The sequence below is a fragment of the Ovis canadensis genome, chromosome 7 (assembly GCF_042477335.2).
Source record: "Ovis canadensis isolate MfBH-ARS-UI-01 breed Bighorn chromosome 7, ARS-UI_OviCan_v2, whole genome shotgun sequence".
NCBI classification, from domain to species: Eukaryota; Metazoa; Chordata; class Mammalia; order Artiodactyla; family Bovidae; genus Ovis; species Ovis canadensis.
The window spans coordinates 92,598,677-92,625,759 of record NC_091251.1 but is presented as its reverse complement, the minus strand read 5'-3'; the positions used below and the strand labels follow the sequence as shown (position 1 = coordinate 92,625,759).

The 27,083-nt window shown below is 39.2% G+C and overlaps 1 protein-coding gene and 1 pseudogene across 2 annotated transcripts; both read left to right on the top strand.

Annotated features, from left to right (window-relative positions):
• The first annotated feature begins 1,103 nt into the window (after positions 1 to 1,103).
• MED6 (mediator complex subunit 6) lies at positions 1,104 to 23,438 on the top strand. Of its 2 annotated transcripts, XR_011258334.1 has the most exons (9): positions 1,104 to 1,223; positions 6,642 to 6,801; positions 7,866 to 7,957; positions 9,248 to 9,330; positions 9,628 to 9,736; positions 11,128 to 11,243; positions 19,906 to 19,933; positions 20,395 to 21,402; positions 22,303 to 23,438. XR_011258334.1 is itself a non-coding variant. In XM_069596920.1 (8 exons), the coding sequence occupies exons 1-8, from the start codon at positions 1,202 to 1,204 to the stop codon at positions 20,523 to 20,525; spliced, it is 741 nt and encodes a 246-aa protein (XP_069453021.1). In that variant the 5' UTR covers positions 1,104 to 1,201; the 3' UTR covers positions 20,526 to 23,438. The 2 variants fall into 2 exon arrangements, 1 of the variants encoding a protein (XP_069453021.1); XM_069596920.1 differs by having other exon boundaries at positions 20,395 to 23,438.
• LOC138443854 (proteasome subunit alpha type-2 pseudogene) lies at positions 16,059 to 18,798 on the top strand (annotated as a pseudogene).
• Positions 23,439 to 27,083: the final 3,645 nt, after the last annotated feature.

Sequence of the window (27,083 nt, the reverse complement as noted above, 5' to 3'; positions counted from 1 at the left end):
CATAAATCTAATAGTTGTCAAATTCCTCCTGCTTAGTCCTGTCCTATCCCCACATTTGAGGTAGGGTGAAAAATAGAATGGTCAGTGGCCCCTAAGGGCTTCCCAGGTAGCTCAGCTGGTAAAGAATCCACCTGCAATGCAGGAGACCCTGGTTTGATCCCTGAATGGGAAAAATCCCCTGGTGAAGGGATAGGCTACACACTATAATATTCTTGGGCTTCCCTGGTGGCTCAGATGGTAAAGAATCTGCCTGCAATGTGGGAGACCTGGGTTCCATCCCTGGGTTGGGAAGATCCCCTGGAGGAGGGCATGGCAACCCACTCCAGTATTCTTGCCTGGAGAATCCCCATGGACAGAGGATCCTGGCAAGCTACAGTCCATGGGGTCTCAAAGAAACCAACACGACTGAACGACTAAGAACAGTACAGTGGCTCCTAAACTGAGCAATTCATTGAATACGCCTGAAAGAGTTATTAGAATTAAAAATGTTGCCACCCCCAATTCTGCACAATCATAATTTGTTTTTTTAAAACGATCACAGATCAAGGTGGAATTTTCGAATCCCTCAGTGATGGGCGTTGGGCAGGCCTCTGTTCAGTCCCTTTTTTCTCAAAGTCCCCAAATTTTTAACCCGATAGCATCTCCTGCTTCTACCTCTCTTTTCTTTGAATCTGCTCCCTCTTTCCAGCATGGAGAAGGAAATGGCAACCCACTCCAGTACTCTTGCCTGGAAAATCCCATGGACGGAGGAGCCTGGTAGGCTGCAGTCCAAGGGGTCGGTAAGAGTCGAACACGACTGAGCGACTTCACCTTCACTTTTCACTTTCATGCACTGGAGAAGGAAATGGCAACCCACTCCAGTACTCTTGCCTGGAGAATCCCAGGGACAGGGGAGCCTGGTGGGCTTCCGTCTATGCGGTCGCACAGAGTCGGACACGACTGAAGCGATTAAGCAGCAGCAGCAGCTCTTTCCAGCAAAGCTCTCCTATCCCCTCCTCCCCTCCCAACTCCGCCTTCTAGCCCCTCCCACTCGGTCTCAGTCCCGCCTTCTCCCCGCCGCCGCTCCACCCCCTCTTCTGTCCGCCTCGCCCTCTTTTGGTTCCTCCTCGACGTTCTTCCGCTCTGCAGCCTGCCTCTTTCGTCTCTGAGTTGTGACGGTTTCTCTGCGCCGGAAGAAGGGCCTGAAAACACTTTCGGAGTTATGGCGGCGGTGGATATCCGAGGTAGCCTGTGTTATCATCCTTTGTTTTCTGATTGTCTGGGACCTGGTTTAGGGATTTATAGCTCTTGAGGGCAAAATTCTGGTTCCTTTGTGATATCTGCCAAGCTCTTTTGATTGTTTTTTTTTTTTTTTTTTTTTTCTGAACGACTCGAAGCTCAAATCTGGCGGAAAACTGCCTAGATTTTCGCAGTTGTTCAGGAGTCTCTTAGAAGCGTTAAAACGAAGGGGCTTGGAAGAAACCCTGGGCTTTGAGCCCTGATAGCTGCGGTGTTGTTGTGCATACGTCTCCATCAGTATTGGTTGGGGCTCTCTATCCGGGTGAAGGAACGGCCTTTGGGTATAGAAGGGGGTGGGGTGATAAGCCGCTGACAGGGTTTGGTTCATCCTTGGAACTTGGCCTGCTGCTGCTGCTAAGTCGCTTGAGTCGTGAATCCCGCCGTCCCTGGGATTCTCCAGGCAAGAACAGTGGAGTGTGTTGCCATTGCCTTCTCCAGTGCATGAAAGTGAAAAGTGAAAGTGAAGTCACTGAGTCGTGTCCAACTCTCAGCGACCCCATGGACTGCAGCACACCAGGCTTCTCCGTCCATGGGACTTTCCAGGCAAGAGTACTGGAGTGGGGTGCCATTGCCTTCTCCTGGGGGCCGCCTTAATCCTGACGTTTGATACTCCTTTTTCTTTATTGACCAAATTGGAGTCTGGCACATGCATTGCAAATATATTGTCATTTATATATTGTCAAAATGTCTAGTGATCTTCAGCATTTCTGAATAATGCTTACTATATGTTTTTCTTTCATTATAGGTGAGACTATCAAGCACCTAATTTCATTACTCGCTTGTTGTCAGAGAGCTTTGTTAGGGCCACGTCAACACGCTCTCGCTTGCAATTGAATAAAAAATAAAAAGTCTTATCAGACTGTTTAGTTTTCATAACTTTAGACTTCCCTGGTGGCTCAGCTGATAAAGAATCCACCTGCAAAGGGGGAGAACTGGTTCGATCCCTGGGTTGGGAAGATCCCCTGGAGAAGGGAAAGGCTACCCACCCACTCCATTATTCTGGCCTGGAGAATTCCATCACTGTATAGTCCATGGAGTCACGACTGAGCGACTTTCACTTTTTATTTAGATTTGTTAAAGCCTCTAAGGCAAAGACTCTAAGGTGGGAATGTGTATGGTGTGTCAGAAGAGCAAGGATGCCAGTATGACTGAAGCCGAGTGAGTGAGGAGGCCGGAAATAGAGGCGGTCAGAGAGAATTGGTGGCCTGGTCATCTAGAAATTGTAGGCTGTTGTAAGGGCTTTGGCTTTTCCTCTGAGTAAAAACGGAGAACCACGGGAGGGTTCTGACCAAAGAGGATGAACATAATGTAACTTACTTTTTCTTAGGGTTACTTTGGCTGCTGAGAACAGTGTAGGAGGGCAATGGTGAAATTAGGGAGGCTAGTTAGAAGGCCATTTTTGTAATGAATGGGGATTTGGGGATAGCTCAGACTAGGGTGGTAACAGTGCAGATGGCAAGAAGTTATTGGAGTCTGCTTGTTTGGGTAGTGTATTCTCTTTATTGGGCTGTGGTCTTAGGTAGTTTCTATGTGGGAGAGCTAAGGTATTCTATTTTACAGCCACACATCACCCAGTTAAGTATTTTGTAGATGAACATCTTTGGATACTGGAGTATGTGTAAATTTATGACCAGTAGAGTAACTTATCCTTAGCCGTTAATCATGAATTAATGAGCTTTTTCTAACTCTAACCAGTCAGATCCTGTGCTAGTTTTGATTAGTAGCCCACAGCCCCAGTTTCTTAAAAAGTCAGCATTTAACAGGAACACATTTGTATTTGTGGGTTATTAATAATTAATAATTGAAGTATATAGAAACTGCTCTGAGAACATAGAGAAAGAAACCATTATTTCTACCTTGGAAACTGGAGAAAGACTTTGCAGAGATTAGTAACATTTGAAATGAGTTTAATCTAACATGACCCTTTGAATTTTCTGGTAAACCTATACCCTTTTGAGAATAAAAGAGGTTTCTATTTTTTCCATAAAAGTGTATAAACTAGAAAAAAAAGAAAAAAGAGGCCCAAACTAGGACACCTTTGGTTAAGCCAGAAATAAGGTCAGTTGTATTGATCTTAAATGAAATTGACTACCAGCAGTACCACCATCATCGTCATAATTGACACTGAATTTTTACAGTGTACTAAACCTTTTACATACATAATAATACCTGTTTTATAGATGAGAGAAGTGAGGCATGGGGAGGTTAACTCGCCTGCTGTCTTATAGTTGTCAATACTTTTTCCTTGTGCCATTCTGCTGTGTGATGGTGAATTGTGGGCAGTGAAGTAGGAATATTGGAGCTAGATTGTGAAATGCTGTGTTAAAGAATTTGGACCTTGTTCTTTTAGACTGTAGGTGCACTGCCGTTCTTTAAGTAAGAAGATTAAAGTAATAATTAAATTTTGCATAGAATATCATGATGTATTATGCAGCTCTCACTGAAAAATGTACAAGTTGGGCTTCCCCTGTGATCGAGTAGTTAATAATTTGCCTGCCAATCCAGGGGATATAGGTTTGATCTTTGGTTCAGGAAAATTCCACATGCCACGGGGCAACTAACTAAGCCCATGTGCCAGGAAGCCACTGTAGTGAGACGCTGATGCACTGCAGCGAAGCGTAGCCCCTGCTCTAAGCAATTAGAAAAAGCCCACGCAGCAACAGAGACCCAGCAGAGCCAAAAGTAATCAATCAATCAAATTTTTTTTTTTTAATGTATAAGTGGCATTTTTAAGGCTGAATAGGATTGAGTGAAGATCTGGAGACAGGAAGCCCCGTAAGGAGGCTGCTATCCAAGTGACACTTGGAAGATTAGATGTGATACTGGCAAAAGGAACGGAGAAGAGGAAATGAATTTGGTTAGACTACCTCTTCTACAGGACAGCACTCATTGTTCTACTGCTGCTGCTACTGCTGAGTCGCTTCAGTCGTGTCCGACTCTATGCAACCCCATAGACGGCAGCCCACCAGGCTCCGCCGTCCCTGGGATTCTCCAGGCAAGAACACTGGAGTGGGTTGCCATTTCCTTCTCCAGTGCATGAAAGTGAAAAGTGAAGGTGAAGTCGCTCAGTCATGCCTGACTCCTAGTGACCCCATGGACTGCAGCCCACCAGGCTCCACCATCCATGGGATTTTCCAGGCAAAAGTACTGGAGTGGGGTGTCATTGCCTTCTCCGATTGTTCTACTAGTGGTCTCCAAATCTGTGGTATCAGCCCTGGCTTCTCTCAGAAATTCTCCTGACTCAGTATTTTGATTTTGAGGCAGCCAAGTGTAGAGGTGTGTGGGCTCTGGAGCTGAGCTGCCTGGTTTCAAATCTCAACTCTACCATTTAGTGGTTCTGTGACCTTGACGAGTTAACCTTGCTGTATTTCAGGTTTTTCTTTTGTAAACTAATATTAATAATAGTACCAATCTTGAGTTATTGGGTAAAGTAGTGTCTGTACTGTTAGTGTTCAAAAGTGGTAAATACTGTTCTCTGTATTTATTTCCAGGTCATACTCACCTTACTTTTTATCTTTGACTAGTTTACTAAATGAAGAAAATATGACATAAAATTGCTGATCAGGAAACCGCCAGATGAAGAAAATTGTAGAGAGAATTTACTGAACAGTCTCTTGGATAAGATGACATTTGTAATTTTTCCTAATTCTGAGAGTCTGATTCCATATGTAAACTCAGTGTATTCAAGCCAAATTCATTACACCTTCATAAATCATTTACTGGTTCCTAAGCTCGCTGACTTTATAATTGGTCATTCAGCAAATTGTCTCTTTTCCCTCCTAAAAAATGTTTGTTTTTATCTTGCTGTATATTGCCATTGCCTTCCACTAGGCCCTCATCACCTCACGCCCATATCATTAATGCTCCATAATTGTGGAGAGGAAGAATCTATAATTATACATTTATTTGCTTTTGCAGATTATTTTTCTGCCTATGCTGAAATGATCTGTGATACTGTAATGGTTTGTCAATAACTTTTAACACCATATGGACATAGTTACTATGTAAAGGAGAAACCAGCCTCAAATTGTTCTTCTGCAGATGCTTTTGTATGATTGTTCCTAAGTAAATAAAGAAGAAAAGTGTGAGAAAGTTGCTTTAAGGAAAACAACTTTAGTAACTGGACTGTAGTGTTAAAAGCTGAAAATAATGATTATCTTTAGTTGTTTTTCATTGGAAAACCTTTCTCTTTCTGAAAATGTTTTTTCCTGGCCTGTTAAATGTTTGTTTATGGCATGGTCCATTTATGATGGGCCATCTCAGTGGTCTCTACTGATTGTTTGGTCGTTAACATGCTTCGTCTGTTCTTCCTCCTTCATTTTATAGTGTGCACAGCATGTCTTACCTTTGTGTAACTGCTTTTTCAATTTGATTCGTTTTCCTCTAAATTGCTTGTCACCTTGAATTAGGTCTGACTTCTTTATAGATGCCAGAAATAATTACAGTTTAGAAGAGATTGAAGTTTTCAGTTCTGCCTCCTTCAACCAGTATTATATAGGCAGTTTGACATCCATGGCTTAACACCTAGTGGGATTTGGTACTGTCAGTGTTATGAAACATTGTAGCTGATAACCAGTAAAAGCTCAGTTAAAGCTGTCTAGCCCTACTTTCCATGTCTGTCTTTTTCTTTTTCCATTTTGAACAATTTAAGGTTTAATTCTTTAAAATATGACATTGTATGGCTGTAATTAAGGGCATTCAACTTTTCATTTGCCCCCTTTACAACATTATGGTCTCATCTATAATAATAGCTTCCTAACTTATTTCTGTCTCTTTAGTTGGAAGGTCTCAGACTAGTGGCAGTGGATGTGTTTTCTTTGGCATGAGTATTGTTTGAAAAATTTTGAATTAGTTGCCAACATTATAAAAACTCAGGATCTCCAATAAAGACTTCTCTAGATTTCAAGTCTTATAACTTCTTCACCTAGACCTTTAATCATGTATTTTTATATTTCCCTACCTTTGTATTTACATTCTCTCTGCTTGGAATTGCTTTGCTTCTCTTTTCTCCATGGTGAGCCTCTATTTATTCTTTAACATATCGTGCTAAAACTCACCTGCTAAAACCCACCTTCTCCTCACCCCAGGAAAACTCATTTCTGTTCCCTCAGGTGAGGTATTCTGCTCGCTCCGCTGTGCTCCCATAACATACTTATTCACATCTTTATTGTAGTTCTTAATGTGTTGTCATTGTTTTCTTGCATACTTACCACTTCTAGTTAGACTGTGAGGGTATATAGTTTAGGATCCATGACATTCTTAGATTCATAGTGCCTCCTCTGTTATATACATAATAAATGTTTGTTGGATTGGATTTTTTTTCTCTTTTCTCATCCTTTATCATTTTGTTTCTTTTTTTGAAGATAATCTGCTGGGAATCTCTTGGGTTGACAGTTCCTGGATCCCTATTTTGAACAGTGGAAGTGTCCTGGATTATTTTTCAGAAAGAAGTAATCCTTTTTATGACAGGACATGTAATAACGAAGTGGTCAAAATGCAGAGGCTAACTTTAGAGCACTTAAAGTAAGTTATCAGTAAGAAGGTAGCATCTTTGCCAGCTACAGATTTTGTAATGAATATTTCTTTCCAGCTGTGGATCATGAAGTACAGAGTAGAAGTTTTGGAAGAACCGGAGTTTTGTTTGTACAAGTTTGACATGCAAAGGAATTATTAGTAGTCACTTGGAACCTAGGAAGTCTTTTTTTTATAACTTCCTATATTATAGTCCATTTAAAATGCAGTAGATGTAGATGTCATTGATTTTAACAGTGCAGCTCTGTTGTCCTTAACCAGGTAACTGTATTTATTATCTCCTCTACATCTAATTTAATGTCTTAAACCATAGTGCCGTTTATAGAAATTTTTTTTGTATGACAAGTAAAATTTTAGCCATACAAATACAAAGCAAGATTCTTCAGACTTCAGATGCTAAATAATTAAGAATTTATTACTGATACAAAAGTTTCTGAAACGGCTGTGTAATAGGGTTTTTCATCTGTCAGCTAAACATGGGGAGTGTGGATTCCAGGTAATTAAATTTCTGGTATTTTAAATAGCTTTTGTTGTGAGGTAAATATTTATGTTTACTGAAGCATCTTGATGTTGCTTTTAAATGTAGTATGTCAGAAGAAAATTTTTTGGAGGTGAGGATAAGGTTTGATGTTTTCTGTTTGGGTAGAATATATAGTAGAGATATATAATTAGGACAGATATAGTGTTCATGTATATTTTTATGTTTTATATATATTTGTAGATCTCTTTGTTCAGGAAGCATCATGGGTATTTTAGTTGCCTTTTTTGAAATGTAAGTTCAGTGTACTTCCATGACTGAAAGTAATCTAACGTAAGTTCATCATGAATTTTTATAGAGAAATTTTATTGTTGTTTAAAAACCAAATCTTACTTTATCTGTGCTCCACCTTCTTGGGAAAAACAGCCAGTTTTATTGAACAGCCAATTTTTAATATCACACATAGGCAGTTTATCCTATTTACAATGTTGCTCTGCGTTTATATAATAATTGAATGTTCTGCAGAATTGTTTGTAGGGCATTCATAGATCCCTGAATTTTTGCCTCCTGTTTTCAGTCAGATGGTTGGAGTGGAATACATCCTTTTACATGCTCAAGAGCCCATTCTTTTTATCATTCGGAAGCAACAGCGGCAGTCCCCTACTCAAGGTAAAATGTGTAAACTTCAGGTATTATTTTCTTCTTAAAATACCATGATATATTGACTCCTGAGCTGTATGTTCTTATGTTTTGGATTGCCTTCTGTTTTAGGGGTCTGTGGGAATCCATGTGTAGGCTTCCCATGCTTTCCCTTCTGTGAGGGGCCACACCAAGTCCACCCTCCCTCCAGTAGTGAAATGCACCCCCATGTGCATAAGATGTCTGCTCAGGAAAGACCCTTGGAGACTCTTGAGTCCAGAATTTTTACTGAGGGCTGATCGTGTAGACATCCTCTGCCTGTCAGAAGTCTAGTCTCTCAGAAGGAAATCATGTCTAATTCCTGGTAGATGCAGTTGCGCCAGATTCATAAAAGATCAGTTGAAAACCCTCATTGACACATTGAACCAGAAGCCTTTTTTGGGTTATGTTACCAAATAAAAACTTGCTTTAGAAATCGTATAGAGAGTATAGAGTTCAGACTTGATTTAGAATCAAAGAGCTAGTCACTCATTCCAGAGATGATCAGCTACATCTCCTAAATCACATGCTCTCTTCAAGACCTTTGAGAACAACCTTCACCCTGGTGTTGATTCCAGAGAATGACTTTGCTAATGAAGTTGTGTTCCAGAGTCAAGAATCCAAACTAACTTTCATAATCAAAGATCAGAGTCCCTCCCCAGGGACACAGTTTACATGATGGAAGGATTCCAGGTACAGAAGTGACCCATGATGACACCAGCCTCACTAGCAGCTGTTTTATTCCTTAGAACCTTGGACTGGAGCACAGAGCCAAGTTCAGTGCGTCTGATATCTTCATCCTGGACCCTAAATCTGTCGTGCTCTAAGGTCTTATTCCCCGAAGTGTGGTTGACTGACAGCAGCATTGGATCACTTAGGAATTTGTTAGAAATGCATTGTCCTTCCTTACTACTCAGAGTCTAATTTTAACAAGATACTCAGATGATTCAGATGATCAGTAAGTTTAAGAAGCACTGCTCCTGGAGCAAAAGTTAGCACACTTCTGTGGTGGTCCACATTACAAAGACGAAGTATTTAGGCTTTGTGGGCCTCACGATGTCTGAGACTACTCCACTAGTGCTGTAGCAGCCTTAGATAATGATGGAAATGAAGGGGTGTGGTGATTTTTCTATATAACTTTATTTACAAAAACAGGAATTGGCAAATCCCACCTTAAGCTTTAATATGGGAAAAGGTCAAAGTTTTGTTCTCAAGGAAGTGTATTTAGCAGTTTGTGTGCATAGCTGTATTAATAAGCATTTGTTTCTCCCACTGCTTTAGTTATCCCACTGGCTGATTACTATATTATTGCTGGAGTGATCTATCAGGCACCAGACTTGGGGTCAGTTATAAACTCTAGAGTGGTAAGTGTCTTTACATTCTTTAAACATTACAGAAAACTTCTAGCTGACCTACCTTGCTTCCAAGAATTAAACAGGAACTCTTCTCCCTTGGAATAAAGTGTTGACCATTAGAATGTCTTAAGCATTGCTTCCTGTGGGCCAGCTCCCTGTTCAAAGTATATACAACAGCCCCAGATACATAGTGATTCAGGTTCTGAAAAACAGAAGAATTACTGTCTTTGCACATGTAATACTGTAGTTACTTTGTAAATTATGGATGACTGATGAAAAGTTCAAAATTGGTTTTCCCTTTATCAGCTTACTGCAGTGCATGGCATTCAGTCAGCTTTTGATGAAGCTATGTCATACTGTCGATATCACCCTTCCAAAGGGTATTGGTGGCACTTCAAAGATCACGAAGAGCAAGGTAGGTGGGACACCTGGACCCTCCTAAAACACTTTTTGTTACTTGGAGGATGAAGCTGTTTTTCTTTCAAAAAATGGCTATCAGTGATTTCTTGGTGTGTTTTACCTCTTATAGGAAGAGTTCATAGGATGATAACATTGTCAGAGCTAGGTTTCCTGAAACTAGATGTGGTAGTCATAGCATTCCCTTAGCAACAGCAGGCATACATTTTAATCTCTTTGGTAAGTGACATCTTTGATAAGTTGATTCAAGGTTTTAAAATATTTAGAAAACATAAGGGAAATCAATGATGAAGAAAGAGTAATGATGATATTTCCTTCTTACTTAACTCTTGAGTCATCTTGAAGCCTGGAACCTAAATCTGAGTCTTTGAACTAGGGGAGATGCTCTTAAAGCCATATCTCCAGATGATTACCAGTCTGTTTCTGATTTTTCCATATTAGCACCTGTTGTGATGCCAGGTGTAGTTTCCATAGCTGCTAATCCACTACTTGATTTGCACCATATTTTGCCGATAAAAATACTTCTAGAAACATATCCACAGCAGTATACCTATATTCTGCATTTCTCTTTAGAGAAATAGCAACTTAGGATGAATTACTATGGAAAAGGTAGCCTTGAAATAAAATTCAGACCCGTGGAATAAAGGGTCTTTGAGATGTAGTTGTATTTATTCTTGATAGTAGGTGCTGGCAACAACATTTGACTTAGGAAAGTTTGCATTAGTTGAATAAACTTCTCCCAAGAGCTCTTTCCCCTAATGAAGTATTTGAAGTAAAACTTAAATGGAACCCCTCCTTTAGAAACAACCCGCCAGCACATTGCCCTCCCAGGAAAACTCCCACACATGATTAATTTCAGAATTTCTCTTGTAAGTTCTTTTCTCTCTTCATGATCTTTTGTTGTCTGGTTTGTCCTGATTTTTAGTGGATTATAGTCTTCATAATTGAGTATGGTAACTAAAGTTTATGAAAATTACATTTTCCATTTGTGCCTATTAGGTTTTGTGGGAAAAACAAATTTAATACACTTAAAGTAAATATAAGATAATTTCACACATAATCAAAATGTGTTAGATAATTATGGAAAATGTAGCCTTAAAGTTTTTCATAATTAAATAATTATGAAAAGGTAAGAACAGTGTCTGTCCATGCTAAAATTGAAATATCTTTAAAAGATATGTCAGCTTTATAAATGTTAGAATTTTAACCTCATTTCAGAGTTTCAGTGCTTCTGTCCTTATGCTATGTTTAATGTATTTGGCGGGATTGCCTTTGGAATAGCAGCCATTAAAAAAATGAAATTTGAATATATTTGTGGCAGACAAAGATTTGTAAAATATAAGGCATCAAAGTAATTAGTGTTTTGATTTGGACTTCATATTTTAATAGATAAAGTCAAACCTAAAGTCAAAAGGAAAGAAGAACCAAGCTCTATTTTCCAGAGACAGCGTGTGGATGCTTTGCTTCTAGATCTTAGGCAAAAATTTCCACCCAAATTTGTGCAGGTAATGAGAATGCATGTGGTTAATTTTGATTCAACACTTTTTCTGACATTTTAATTTTTAAGTAAGAACTGTTTCGGATGTGATCTAAACATATTGATTTCCTCATTAGTTAAAAACTCTGAATCAAAAGAAAGTTTTTCAAGGACTTAATGGGAGAAATGGGTAAAGGGAATCTAATTAATACTGTTCTGTGCTCTTAAAGTTTAATTCCTCATGGAATCCTCACATTCTGTGAGGCCTGCTTATAGATAATATATTCAGAAGGTTGCCGAAAGTGTTGGTAACAAAACTGGAATTTGGAACTCATGCTGTCACTCTGTATGCTACCTTCTAGCCTGAATATAGTGGATATTTAAGTCGTTAAATTAGAGAATAGTTTAAACTTTTGTAACACAATAGCACATTTGATGACAAATGGAGGAGGCAAGAGTAAAAATAAATAGGCTTATGTCATACTGGTGTTGAAATTAAAATGAATTCTCTTATGTTATTCTGGGTATTCCAACAGCAATAGCAGGTCTATTGAATGAGCTTGGGCAGAGAAGTAGGTGTGAAATGGAATGTGTGAACATGTTATTCTCATGATTTGTCTCAGCTCTTATTTGTCTTTACAGGATTGTATACACACAAGGTCATAGATGGGCTTCCCTCATAGCTCAGTTGGTAAAGAATTGGCTTGCAATGCAGGAGACCTGGGTTCTATCCCAGGTCAGGAAGATCCCCTGGTGAAGGAAATGGCAACCCACTCCAGTATTCTTGCCTGGAGAATCCTATGGACAGAGGAGCCTGGTGGGCTACAGTCCATAGGGTAGCAAGAGTCGGATACAACTTAGATACTTAGACTTAAGGTCGTAGATACTGTTTTTCTTGTTGAGGGCCTATTTAAGAGATTTTCAAGGGTAGTTTCTGATTGAGATTTTTCACACCCTGAGATGACTTTAGAACAGACCTCCCCTTCCCCCTTCGTTGACTCTACTGGATGAAATGTGGTGTTGGAATGGTGATACGGTACTGAAGGGAGCAGAGGCTCAGTTGGAACTCAAAGTCAGTTTAGGGAAATCTCATTAATTACACTTGAAGATGAAACAGTGTCTGTTGAATAAATAAATCAGTGAATTACAGCTGTATGTAAGACAATGAGTAGTGACTACAGAGTGTAAGAGATTAGGTGTGGTTGACCATTCATTCTGTGAGTACATAATACATACTAGGAATGTTGGAGGCAGAACATCTAGACCCACACAGTACAATAGACCCTCAGCACATGTGACTATTGTGCATTTGAAACACACCTAGTCCATATTGAGTTGTGATATGTGTGGAAGACATACTGGGTTCAAGGACTTAGTACGTAAGAATATGTATAAAATGTCTAGTTTAAAAATACTGGTTATATGTCTAGGACACTATTTGAAATACATTTGGTTAAAAATATTAAAGTTCATCTGTTTCTGAAAATGTGACTACTAGAAAATCTAAAATTACATATATAGTTGCATTTGTGGCTCACTTTTTTTTTTGGCATTGTTGATTTAGAAAAGGGAAATGGAAAATGCAAAACAAGAAACATGAAAATGATGAAAATATACTCAGAAACCAAGAAAATCCCTTGTTTGTTCTTTTGCTAATTTCCTGAGGTGAAAAGTTATGTTTTCTGAGATCTTTCCTTCTTTTTAATGAAGGGTTTTATCACTGTTAACGTCCCTCTTAGTACTTCTTTTGCTGTCCTGTAAGTTCTGATATGTTATGTTTTCAATTTCATTTCTCTCCATATAATTTCTGATTCTCCTTTTTTATTCCTTCTTTGGCCTATTGGTTGTTCCGGAGTGTGTTGTTTAACTTCCACTGATAGAGACTAGAAAAATAATAGAAAAGAATCAATGGTACACCAGAAACTAACACAACATTTTAAATCAACTATACTTCAATTTAGAAAACAAGCAAACAATAAAAAGGCAAAGGAACTAAGAGCTGGTGTTTTCAAAAGATAAATTGACTAAATTTTAGCTAGACTAACAAAAAAGACTCAAATAAAATTTGAGACATTACTACTGAAGCCACAGAAATAAAATGATCATAAGAGACTACTGTAAACAGTTTATATGCCAAGAAATTGGATAACCTATAAGAAATTCCTTGGTACATGACCTACCAAAGACTGACTCATTAAGAAATAGAAAATCCGAACAGACCAATAATGAGTAAGGAGACTGAATCAGTAATCTTAAACCTCTCAACAAAGAAAAGTCCAAGAAGAGATGACTTCATGGGTGAATTCTACCAAACATTTAAAGAGAATTAACACCATTCTCAGACTCTTCAAAAAAACTGAAGAGGAGCAAACACTTCCAGATTCATTTTATGAGGCCAGCATTGCTCTAATACCAAAGACACAGACACTACAAGACAAGAAAACTGCAGACCAATATTCCTAGTAAAAATAGGTATAAAAATTCTCAATGAAATACTAGCAAATTAAGTACAGTAGCCCATTAAGAGGATCATATATCATGATCAAGTGGGATTTATCCCTGGGATGCAGAGATAGTTGAACAAACCAAAATCAATCATTATAGTACACTACATTATCAGGATGAAGAATAAAAATCCCACAATCATCTCAATAGATGCAGAAGAAGCAGCTGGGAAAATTCAGTATCCTGTTACAATGAAAACAAAGGTATGAAAGGAACATACCTCAACATAATAAAAGCCATTTGTAACAGACCCACAGCTATCATATTCAGTCGTGAAGAACAAAGCATTTTCTCTTAGGATGAAAAACAAGACAAAGATCACATTCTCCATACTTCTATTCAACACAGTATTAGAAGGCCTAGCTAGAGAAATTAGGAAACAAAGAAATAAAGGGATTCAAATAGGAAAGGAGTAAAATTGTCTGCTTGCATAGCATAACCTATGGCTCCATTAAAAAACTGTTAGAACCAATACATGAATTCAGTGAAGTTTCAGGATATAGAATCAATACCCCAAAATCAGTTGCATGTCTGTATACTAACAACAAACTATCAGTAAAAGTAGCAAGAAAATTCCATATAAAATAACATCAAACAACACTCGGGTATAAACTTTTTATTATCAACTTTATTGAGATATAACTGGTGTACAGTGTAGTGTAAGTTTAACATGTACAACTTGTGGATTTGATACACTTATATATTGCAAAATGATTTCCGCCATAGCATAAGTTTTACTCTCTTGTTCAGTTACTCAGTCATGTCTGACTCTTTGCAACCCCGTGGACTGCAGCACGCCAGACTTCCCTGTCCTTCATTGTCTCCTGGAGTTTGTTCAAACTCTTGTCCATTGAATCAGTGATGCCATCCAACCATCTCATCCTCTGTTGTCCCCTTCTTCTCCCGCCTTCAGTCTTTTGCTGCATCAGGATCTTTTCCAGTGAGTCAGCTCTTCACGTCAGGTGGCCAAAGTATTGGAGCTTCAGCTTCAGCATCTTCCTAATGAATGTTCAGAGTTGATTTCCTTTAGAATTGATTGGTTTGATCTCCTTACTCTTAGCAACTTTCAAATATATACTACAGTAATATTAGCAGTGATCACCAAGTTGCACATTAGATTCCCAGACCTTATTTCATCTTTTACCTTTGACCAGCATCTCTCCATTTTCCCCACTCCCTCAACCACTGGCGGGAACCACTCTGTTCTCTCTGAGTTTAAATATTTTAGATTTCCACATATAAATGATACCATATTTGGCTTTCTCTGTCTGACTTATTCAACACTTAGTATAATGCTCTTTCAGTTCATCTGTTTTTTCACAAATGGGAGGATATCCTTTCTCACAGCTGAATAATATTCCAGTGTGTGTGTGTATCACAGAAGGCTCTCTCTCACACACACACACATCACATCTTTATCCTTTCTGTTGACAGATGTATAGGTGGTTTTCTGTATCTTAACTTTTGTGAATAATGCTTCAGTGAAAGTGGAAATGCAGGTATCTGTTCAAGAATTTGTGTTTATTCCCTTTGAATATATAACCAGAAATGGGATTGCTGGGTCATATGATAGTCCTGTTATTTTTAGGGGAACTTCCATACAGTTTTCTATAGTAGCTATACTAGATTTCCACCACTAGTGCACAAGTGTTCCTCCCCTCCTTTTTTTTTTAAAAATATTCTCACCAGTTGTCTTTTTCTTTTTTTAATTGGAGTGTCATTGCTTCACAGTGCTGTGTTGGATGATTAGTGATGTTGAGCACTTTTCATGTATCTGTTGGCCATCTGTGTCTTTTTGGAAAAATACCTATTCAGGTCCTCTGCCCAGTTTTTAACTGAGTTGTTTGTTTTATGCTGTTAACTTGTATGAGTTCTTCATATATATTGTGGATATTAACTTCTTATCAGATACGAGATTTGCAAATATTTCCTTCCATTTTGTAGATTGCCTTTTCATTTTGTTGATGATTCACTTTGCTGTGCAGAAGCTCTTTGGTTTGATGTATATAGTCCCACTTGTTTATGTTTGCTTTTGGTGTCATACCCAAAAAGTCATCACCAAGACTAATGTCAAGGAACTTACTGTCTATTCTTTTGGGAGTTTTATGATTTCAGGTCTTACATTCAGGTCTTTAATCCATTTGAGTTAATTTTTGTGTGTGGTATAAATTGACCATATAAACATGGGTTTATTTCTGGGCTCTCTATTTTGTTCCATTGCTCTGTATCTGTTTTTATTCCAATACCATACTGTTTTGGTTTCTGTGGCTTTGTAATATAGTTTGAAATCTGAGTTATCTGTACTCCCACATTTGTAATTATTGTGACTATTTTAGCATTATTCACAATAGCCAAAATCTGGAAGCAGCCATAATGTCCATCAACAGATGAATGGATAAAGAAACTGGGATAAGGCCTTTGGGTAAAGATGGCAGAGCATGGTTACAGCTTTTCACTGACAACATTCAGCCTGTCTGGGAAACTTGTCCAGATAGATTATGCTTTGGCTGCTACAGCTGGAGGAGCTCCTTCAGTGGGAATTAAAGCTGCAAATGGCATGGTCTTGGCAACTGAGGAGAAACAAATCCATTCTGTATGATGAGTGAAGTGTCCATAAAGTGGAACCATCACCAGGCATATAGGTTTGGTGTATAGTGGCATGGGCCCAGATTACAGGATGCTTGTGCACAGAGCTTGAAAAGTAGCTCCACAGTACTATTTTGTTTACCAAGAACCCATTCCCACAGCTCAGCTGGTCCAGAGAGTAGCTTCCGTGATGCAGGAATACACCCAGTCAGGTGGTGTTCACCCATTTGGAGTTTCTTTACTTATCTGTGGTTGGAATGAGGGATGGCCATATTTATTTCAGTCAGATCCATTTGGAGCTTACTTTGTGTGGAAAGCCACAGCAATGGGAAAGAACTATGTGAATGGGAAAACTTTCCTTGAGAAAAGATACAGTGAAGATCTGGAACTTGAAGATGCCATTCATACAGTCATATTAACCCTAAAGGAAAGCTTTGAAGGGCAGATGACAGAAGGTAATATAGAAGTTGGAATCTGCAACGAAGCTGGATTTAGGAGGCTTACCCCAATTGAAGTTAAGGATTATTTGGAAGCATCTGCTTGCAATGCAGGAGACCCGGGTTCGAACCCTGGGTTGGGAAGATCCCCTGGAGAAGGCAGTGGCAACCCACTCCAGTACTCTTGCCTGGAAAATCCCATGGACGAAGGAGCCTGGTAGGCTACAGTCCATGGGGTTGCAAAGAGTCAGACATGACTGAGCGACTTCACTTATTGCATAATAATGCAAATAATTAAGTGACTGAAAATCCAGAACTTCAGATAACTTCTCTACTTAAACATGTTTAAAGTATCTTTTGTTTTGCAGACTTTTTGCATACTTATTTCTACATTGTTTGATGGACTGATATTTTTTATAACTCATAATAAACTCTTAAATTAACTTCCAAAAAAAAAGAAAACCTGTGGGATAGACATACAGTTAAATATTATTCAGTCTTAGAAAAAGAAGGAAATTGTACTATTTGTGATACCATGGATGAACCTGGGAGATAATTGTCCCAAGTGAGATAAGTCAGTCACCAAAGGATGAATACTGTATGGTTTCCCTTATATGAGGTATCCAAAGTATTCGATAGTCAGACTTACAGGTGTAGAAAACATTATAGTGGTTTCCAGAGGATGAAGGAAGAGGAAAATAAGGAGTTGTAAAAAGGATGTAGTTACAGCTCTATAAAGATGAATAAGTTGTAGAGATAGGCTGTATAACATACTGCTTATAGTTGACAATATGGTGTTGTGCATTTAAAAACTTGCTAAGAGGGTGGATCTCATGTTGAGTGTTCTTCAGTGCACACACACAAACACACAGAACTCCAAACTAAAGGAGCAAAAGGAATCTTGGAGGTGATGGATATATTTATTACCTTGATTGTGATGATGGTATCACAGTATATGTATGTCCAGACTCACCAAGTTGTGTATATCAAATCTGTGCCGTGTTTTTGCATGTCAGTTATACTGCAGTGTAGTTGTAAAAAAAAAAAAAGAACCAGAAAATACTCTGAAGTTTGATTACTTTTACATGTTTTATGAAGGAAAGAGTGGTGAAATATGAGACTTAAAAATTGGATTAAAGTCATATTTAGAAGAACTTTATATGCTCCACAAAGGAGTTTATTATTAACTCTATAGTCCAGTGTTGTCACTATTTTAAACCCATAACCCAAGAGTCATACGGGATATACTCTTTTGTTTAAACAGTGAAAACGCAGCAATGTTTGTGATGTTTCTGCCCTAGGAAGTCTGTTAGAGACTTGGTGCCCAGGTTTCGGGAGGTTTTTCAGGCGCCCTTTACCTAACACGTGGGCTTCTCGGGTGGCACTAGTGGTAAAGAACCTGCCTGTGAATGCATGAGACATGAGATGTGGGTTCAGTCCCTGGGTTGGGAAGATACCCTGGAGAACGGCCTGGCAACCCACTCCAGTGTTCATACCTGGAGGATCCCATGGGCAGAGGAGCCTGGCGGGCTATAATTCATAGAGTGGCTCAGAGTTGGACACAACTGAAGGGACTTAGCACCCACGCACCTAGCACATACCAAAATTCCACCACACTCTTTGAAGGAAGCAAAAACAGCGTTGTGAATACAGTCTAGGCATAATTAACTGCCGTTATCAGTTAGGAAATGGTGGGAACCCTCCTGAAATCCAAGTTTCCAGATACCATCAGAGGCCAACCTTGCAAGTTGCCCTTTTAAGGATTGAAGCCTCAGGCCTTCTGTGTTAACCTTTTCTGTACAGTGGGTAATAATGGGGAATTCAGTTTTGGGCTTATTAAGTGTAGTGGTTCCCAGAACTTGTAGTTGGAGTGGGTTGGTAGGCAGTGGACAGCCTGACTCTGGAGCACGTGATAACAGAAAATTTTGAAGCCTTTATTCGTAGGAATAGAAAAGAAAGCTTAGGGAGGGCATGTAAATTCAGAAGGAAATTCAGAAAACAAACAGAGGTATTGCCAACTGCCAAGTCACTTCAGTCGTGTCCGACTCTGTGCGACCCCATAGATGGCAGCCCACCAGGCTCCCCTGTCCCTGGGATTCTCCAGGCAAGAACACTGGAGTGGGTTGCCATTTCCTTCTCCAATGCATGAAAGTGAAAAGTGAAAGTGAAGTCACTCAGTCGTGTCCGACTCTTAGTGACCCCATGGACTGCAGCCTACCACGCTCCTCCGCCCATGGGATTTTCCAGGCAAGAGTACTGGAGTGGGGTGCCATTGCCTTCTCCGAAATAGAGGCATTAAGTGTTCTAAAGAACACTTTTATTCTGAGATGACAGGGAAGTATAGAGAAGTATTTTTCATGTATGTATGTCTGCATGTAAAAGTATTATAAGTTTGAAGGTAGGTAGAAGGGAGAGAGTTTGGGATGTTCACACCTTCCTTGGCTGATGGTGAAGGGTAGGTTGTGAGCCTTGAGGATGAAGAAGGAGCAGGGGAGGAGGAAAATGATTTAAAGCATTTAAATTGGGTAGTGAGATCCCAGAGGTGACAGGGCCCACTCAAGTAAAAGAATTGCTGTGCTGAATGAAGGATCTGACCTTGTTCCTGACTCCTAGTGCCCCCGTCATTTTTTCCTGCAGTTTGATTTCTAATAGTGCCCTCACTCAACAGAAGTCTCATATTCAGAGAAAAATACCTCTATTTCTTTACTTCCAATACCTGCCAACTTTAAAAATCAGTCATCCAGATTTCATTCCGCTTGTTTCCCCTAAGCAAGTAAGTCTATGGAGTTTTGAAAAGCTTCATTATTCCCTCTCATTGGATTCTCCTTAGCTACTTTTTTAAAATATTGTAGCCTCAGTGCAGACACAAAGGACTTTGTTGATGTTCAAGGTTTTTCTCTTTTTAAAACCTTTGATTCTTTTGTTCTAGTTTTACATTTGTGTCTTTTTGGAACTGGGGGATAAGAAGTAGAAAATAAGTTTACTTTTTATGGTACATGGATAGTAGTTCTTCTTCATGAAGTCATTTATAATATAATTTGCATGCAAGTATAATTTTAATGAAAATTATGAAGTCAAGAAGAAGAAAGCTTTGCTAACGTTCCCTGTTTTTTTTTCTCCTTTTCCTCCACCTCCCTCCCCTATTCTTTCTTAAAATTACAGCAAAAGTCTGGAGAAAAGCCTGTCCCAGGTATGGTTCATCTGATAATTCTTATTAAACTTGAAATAATAATAACTACAACATGTGAGATGAATGGTCATTTTGTCCTTTTAGACTTTCTAATGGTAATTTGTTACTCCTAACCTTTAATTTGCTTTGCCGAATGGCCAAAAGATGGTGCTTTTGTGGTAATTATAGTAATATTTAAAAGATGAATTAGAGTGGGATGAATAGGTATTGAGGATGTGTGGAAAAGCGGAGGTGATCTGAGGTTGTATCATAATTTGCTTGTATTATCAGGTTTTGGGTTTTACCAGGTAAAATGAGTTGGTTCTTAAACATCTGCCTGATGAAACAGCTAAATCTAGAACATGGGATAAGTAGTTTAAATGAATTTGAGAGTCTGAACCATTCATGTTAACCATTGTCTAAACTGGTCTCATCCCTCCACCCACCATCCCCTCCAAAAAATATCTGCTTTTGGTGTCTAGTGGATCAGACAAAGAAAGAGGCAGAGCCTCTACCAGAGACTGTAAAATCTGAGGAGAAGGAGACCACAAAGAATGTGCAACAGACAGTGGGCACTAAAGGCCCACCTGAAAAACGAATGAGACTTCAGTGAGTATTGGAGAAGAGAGAAGCTGGCAAGACTCCTCTTGTCCACGGTTTACCTCATTATTGTGACAGGCTCTTGAACTTTAAAATTCTTTGTCACAATCATTTGTATAGAATGTGCTTATTCTTTAAGAAAGAATGTTAAGGATGCTCATGCTTTCAACCTAAATATTTTTAATGTATCTTTTGTAACCTTTTCCCTCTGGACTTAAGGAGCTTCCTGTCTCACATGTTTACTGCTATATATGTTTAAAAACAAAATAAAGGTGTTTGCATAAATTACTGTATCTTGACTCCCCTCCCCCCCCCCCCCCCCATTTTCCCTCTGAAATATTTCCAGGTACATTTTGCAAACACAAAGGATTTTTGTTAAAGTAGTAACTAAGTTGATTTTCTATTCTTAGTTGCATATTCCTCAGTATTAAAATAGTAAAGTTAATACTGTGAAAATAAAGGGAAATGTGAAAGATAAAGGGAAAACAACCTTATTCATTGAAACCACTGTCCCACAAATACCGTAGCAATGTGTGAATTTTCCTTGTCTTCTTTTTCTATGTATAGATTCTTCTTTTTTTTTTGGCTTCACTGTGTGGCATGGAAGCATGGAGTCTTAACCACTGGACCACCAGGAAAGTTCCTGTGTGTAGATATTTTTAAAACCATAGTTTGTAATTTTTCTCTCCATACTGTTTCGCTTTATCATGGTTTGTCTGTTGCATGCACTGTGCCATGGTTACTTAGTTTTTATAGACTGTTTATAGTCTATTGACCGAATAGTTCCTGTGAATGATTGTCTCTGTTTTCTTAAACTCTCCCTGTGTTGCACTCAAGTTTTTCCCAGTCTGCATTGTTTAAATAAGACTAGTGATTTCGGGGCTTTCCAGGTGGTGTTAGTGGTAATGAACCCGCCTGCCAATGCAGGTGAGATGCAAGAAACACAGGTTTGATCCTTAGGTTGGGAAAGTCTCCTGGAGGAGGACTCAGCAACCCATTCCAATATTCTTGCCTGGAGAATCCCAGGAACAGAGGGGCCTGGCAGGCTGCAGTTCATGTGGTCGCACAGAGTTGGACACGACTGAAACTACTTAGCACACACACACACAGTGATTACATTTAGCATTTATTTCCTTAGTATAGACTCCCAGCAGTAGAATCACTAGAATCTGTACTTTTTTTTTTGCTGTTAGTCCATATTGCCAGGTTGTTTTTCTCAAAAGTTTTGCTGTTACTACTGTAACAGCAAAATATGAAAATACTAACTTCTCCAGAATCTCGCTAACACTAAATATTGTAGTACACATTTTTAGTGCAAAGTAACAAAAAAATGGTGTTTCATTATTTTAAGTGGTTGAATAATTTCTTATCTTTGATTTGAAATATCTAATTTTCTGAATTGTGTAAGATTTTTTAATTTTGGCAATTTCGGGCTTATAGAAAAGTTACAAATAATTGTAGAAATAGTACAAATAATTTCTCCATATATACCTTTTGCCCACGTTCCTCATGTATTAACATTTTCCACGTTTGTTTATTCTTCAATCTTTGTCTCTCTCCTTGTCTCTCAGTCCTGCTGTCTCTCTCTCTCTCTCTGTATGTGTGTGAATGTGTATTATTGTTTAGTTGCTCAGTCATGACCAACTCTTTTGCAGTCCCGTGGACTGTAGCCCACCAGGCTCCTCCATCCATGGGATTTTCCAGGCAAGAATACTGGATTGGGTTGCCATTTCCTTCTCCGGGGGATCTTCCAGACCCAGGGGTGAAGCCTGCGTCTCCTGCATTGGCAGGTGGATTCTTTACCACTGAGCCATCAGGGAAGCCCCATGAGTGTGTATGCATATGTGTAATACATATATACACCTCTTGTTCTGAATTGAGAGACAGCTGCAGTCATGATACCCATTTCCCCTGAGAATTTTAGTGTACATTTCCTAAGATCAAGGACACTCTCTTATGTAGTCTTGGCACAGTTATCAAAATTAAACCAGTATGATACCATGATCTAATCTGTAGGTCTTTTTTAGGTCTTGCTAGTGGTGCCAAGAATGTCAGCAAAAGAATATCCTGAAATGTACATTAGATTTAGTTGCCTTGTCTCTCTAGTCTGCTTTAATCTGGAACAGTTCTTTAATCTTTCTTGTTTTTCATGACTTGATATTTAAAGAGTTTGGGCCAGTTATTTTGTTGAATGTCTCTTAGTTTGGGTTTGTTTGATATGTTTTCATAATTAAATTCACCTCATGTACTTCTGTTAGGAATACCATGGAAAAGATGTTTATGGAGCCATGAGCTGTCTATTTGTTCCATTGCTGGTGATGTTAACTTGGAATACTTGGTTAAGGTAGTGTTTGTCAGGTACTCCACTGTAAAGTTAGAATTTTTCTTTTCATAATTTTAAGTATCATGAGGTGGGGGTAGTGGGTGGGGGAGTAGTTTGAGGCTCTGTAAATACCATGTTATTCCTCAAAACTTTACCCTCCGGCAGCTTTCATTCATCATTCTTACCTGAATCATTTATTACTATTAGGGTTGCCAGATGGTGGTTTTCTAATTTCTTCTTTCTTTCTGTGTTTATTACTTGGCTTTCTGTTATAAATAAGAGCTGTACCTGCACCCTCCCCCCCCCCCCCCCGTACTTACTTGTTTATATCACTATAGACACCTGGAATTGTATTTGTTCAATGTGTTATTTCTTCACTGTCATTAACTTATACTGATGCTCAAATTGTGCCAGATTGGGCCAGTGGGAACCGGTTCAAACTGATTGCTGTGGTCCTTTTGACATAACCCTGTCATTCCTTGAGTATCTTCTTTTGTGTTTTGGCACAATAAGATACCCCAAGTTCATCTCAAAAACCCTAGAGTCAGCCATTTCTCTAAGGATCCCTCCTTCTTTTTAATAGAGAATATATTTGGAAATCAAGATCTGTGTACTAGGTGTGTTCATTTGCTACTGGGGTGCCATGACTTCTGGGCTTTTCTAGCTGATAAAGAATTAAGAAATAGATAAATACTGGGACATCTCTGGTGGCCTGGTAGTTAAGACTCCATGCTGCCATTACAGGGGGCATGGGTTCAATCCCTGGTTCTGGAAGTAAGATCCTGCATGTTGCATGGCATGGCCAAAAAAAAAGAAAAGAAATGTGTGTGTGTGTGTGTGACATGAATGAATACACATACGTCCGCACATGTATCTGTTAATTCTGTATATATTAAAAGGTACCCCAAAAATCACTGCAGATGGTGACTGCAACCATGAAATTAAAAGACACTGCTCCTGGGAAGGAAAGCTATGACAAACCTAGACAGCATATTAAAAAGCAGAGACATCACTTTGCTGACAAAGGTCCATATAGTCAAAACTACGGTTTTTCCTGTAGTCATGTACGTATGTGAGAGCTGGACCATAAAGAAGGTTGAGCGCCAAAGAATTGATGCTTTTGAACTGTGGTGCTGGAGAAGGCCCTTTTGAAAGTCCCTTGGACAGCAGGGAGATCAAGCAATCTTAAAGGAAATCAAGCCTGAATATTCATTGGAAGAACTGATGCTGAAGCTGAAGTTCTAACCCTTTGGCCACTTGGTGTGAAAAGCCAACTTTGGGAGATGGTGAGGGACAGGGAGGCCTAGCTTGCAGCAGTCCATGGGGTCACAGAGTCGAACATGACCAGGTGACTGAACAGCACCATTACCACCCATCATATGTATCTTGTTGAGGCTGAAATTAGTATTTCCTGATGATTTAGTGATCTTAATTAAGCATTCTTTCCTGTGACTATTGACTATTTGAATATTCTTTTTTGTGAAGTGTGTCCATTTTTGTGAAGTATGTTTTGTCTGTTTGTCTCCCAGAGCCGGAAGAGTCCTTTGTATGCATGGACAAGAGTCCTTACATGTATTGTTTTTAAATGTATCTTTAAAGCCAGAGTGTAAGTCCACTGTGGCTTGCCTTCTTACCCTTTAATGGTGACTTTAAATGATTATGAGAAACCCTGGGCTGGAAGAAGCACAAACTGGAATCAAGATTGATGGGAGAAATATCAGTAACCACAGATATGCAGATGACACCACCCTTATGGCAGAAAGTGAAGAAGAACTAAAGAGCCTCTTGATGAAGGTGAAAGAGGAGAGTGAAAAAGTTGCCTTAAAGCTCAACATTCAGATCATGGCATCTGGTCCCATTACTTCATGGCAAATAGATGGGGAAACAGTGGCTGACTTTATTTTTGGGGGCTCCAAAATCACTGCAGATGGTGATTGCAGCCATGAAATTAAAAGACGCTTGCTCCTTTTAATGGAAAGTTATGACCAACCTAGACAGCATTAAAAAGCAGAGACATTACTTTGTCAACAAAGGTCTGTCGAGTCAAGGCTATTGTTTTTCCAGTGGTCATGTATGGATGTGAGAGTTGGACTATAAAGAAAGCTGAGTGCCAAAGAATTGATGCTTCTGAACTATGGTGTTGGAGAAGACTCTTGAGAGTCCCTTGGACTGCAAGGAGATCCACCCAGTCCATCCTAAAGGAAATCAGTCCTGGGTGTTCACTGGAAGGACTGATGTTGAAGCTGAAACTCCAATCCTTTGGCCACCTGATGTGAAGAGCTGATTCATTTGAAAAGACCCTGATGCTGGGAAAGATTGAGGGCAGGAGGAGAATGGGACGACAGAGGATGAGATGGTTGGATGGCATCACTGACTCAATGGATATGAGTTTGATGGGAGTTGATGATGGACAGGGAGGCCTGGTGTGCTACAGTCCATGGGGTTGCAAAGAGTTGGGCACGACTGAGCAACTGAACTGAACTGAAAAATGATCAAGCGTTTCTAATTTTAACATAGCTTAGTCATTCTCCTCCATTATTAATGCTTTTTTATGTCTTGTTTGAGGTTTTTCTCTACATTGCAGTTATGAAAATGTACTCTTCTGTCATCTACAAGCTTCATTATTTTGCATTCTCCATAGCCTGTAAAGTCACAGTAGGGAGGAGCATACTCCAACCAATAGTTGCAATGTTTTTCATCATTGCATACTCCTCTCTTAATGACATTTCTCTAATTTACAGAGTTGAGGGTCGAATAACTGACAGCTCCTTATATATACCTTGCCTAGAGCATGCAGGGTGCCATCTTTTACTTCTCCAATATCAACTGTATCTTTCCCGAAGTGGGAAAAGATAAAGCTTCCTAATACTTGATACCTTTAACAGTGTTATCTGAATTATGGCATTGTGTTACTTTAGATTGGGAATTATTTATATATTCACGCTTTACTCCTTCACACAAAACATTTGAAGGAAGACATCTTCTGTATGTAGAATTTCCACACCATATTGGCCTCAACTATCTTCTTGTACATTAATTGTTTTGTATCACCTCAGGGGACACTCCTTGCTATTTGATAAAAAATGTATTGACCTTGTTTATTGTGGTTGTTACACATTTTGTGATAACAGTAGATGGTGTCACCACAAGGCATCCCATCCTGCACATAGAAATTGTCAGGGCATCACCTTGAACTTCCATTGTACCGCTCAGGAAGGTTACATTCTTGTGCTCTACAGAGCATTCTAAGAGAAGTAAACTTACATTTTACATTGCAAGATCCAAAAGCAGCCTGCCCAAGGTTTCAATTTACAAGAAGTACACAAGGATGCTTTCTGCACTAACATTCTGATCCATAGTCACAGCATACTTTTTCAACTTCCGCTTCCTTGTTATGACATTATTCTGATGGGTGATGTTTTGAGAAGCTGATGTATTCATCACACAGAGTCTCTTGTGATTAATGAGGTTAAAGTAACTTCCGTAGCAGCAGTTGCCAGGAGCACTGGTATTTGTATTATAGGCATTCATGATGCAATGTTTTTTCTCACATGAACAGAATTCCTATGTATGAGACATACCAAGATTATGACCCTTGTTGAACAATGACCACTGCAGAATGAAAGCAATTGATTTACCTTTGAGGCTAGCCCAAAGTGATGGTAGCATATCCCTGAGATTCAAGCCAACTTAAATACATTAGAAAAGTCCTTGCACACAAACAGATGCCCAGAAACGTGGCAAACGGGGGGTACAGATGAACACTTCCCTTGACTTGAAGCTGTCAAGAAGTTGACTCATGTTTAGGTCGACATTAATAAGATTCCTGTGGTTCCAAATCTCAGTCCCAATTACAGAAACGTGAAGACATAGCAGTAGACAGATTGGATCTGTTACATTAGGCACATTTAATATATCTTCTGTGGCCTTGGAGACATCTGTATAATTGAAACAGTAATTGTCCACCACCATAAGCACACTCTACAAAGGGCCAGTGAGTCCAGCAGCCAGGGGAATGGCAGTTTTGTGGCATAGTGGCAGTTTTAAACTCTCTGCCTTGAACTCCAGCTTCTGAAATGGTTATTTCTTCTTCGAAGCTGCATTTCATGAAAACGGACCCTTGTTACTATCTTATCTAACACAACCGGTGTTCAAATGTGGTAGAGTGCTTCAGGGCTCAATGTCGTCAGTGAGGTCATTTATCTGTGGCATCCCTCGAAAGGCCCCCCAGTGCTGAACAACCAGAGA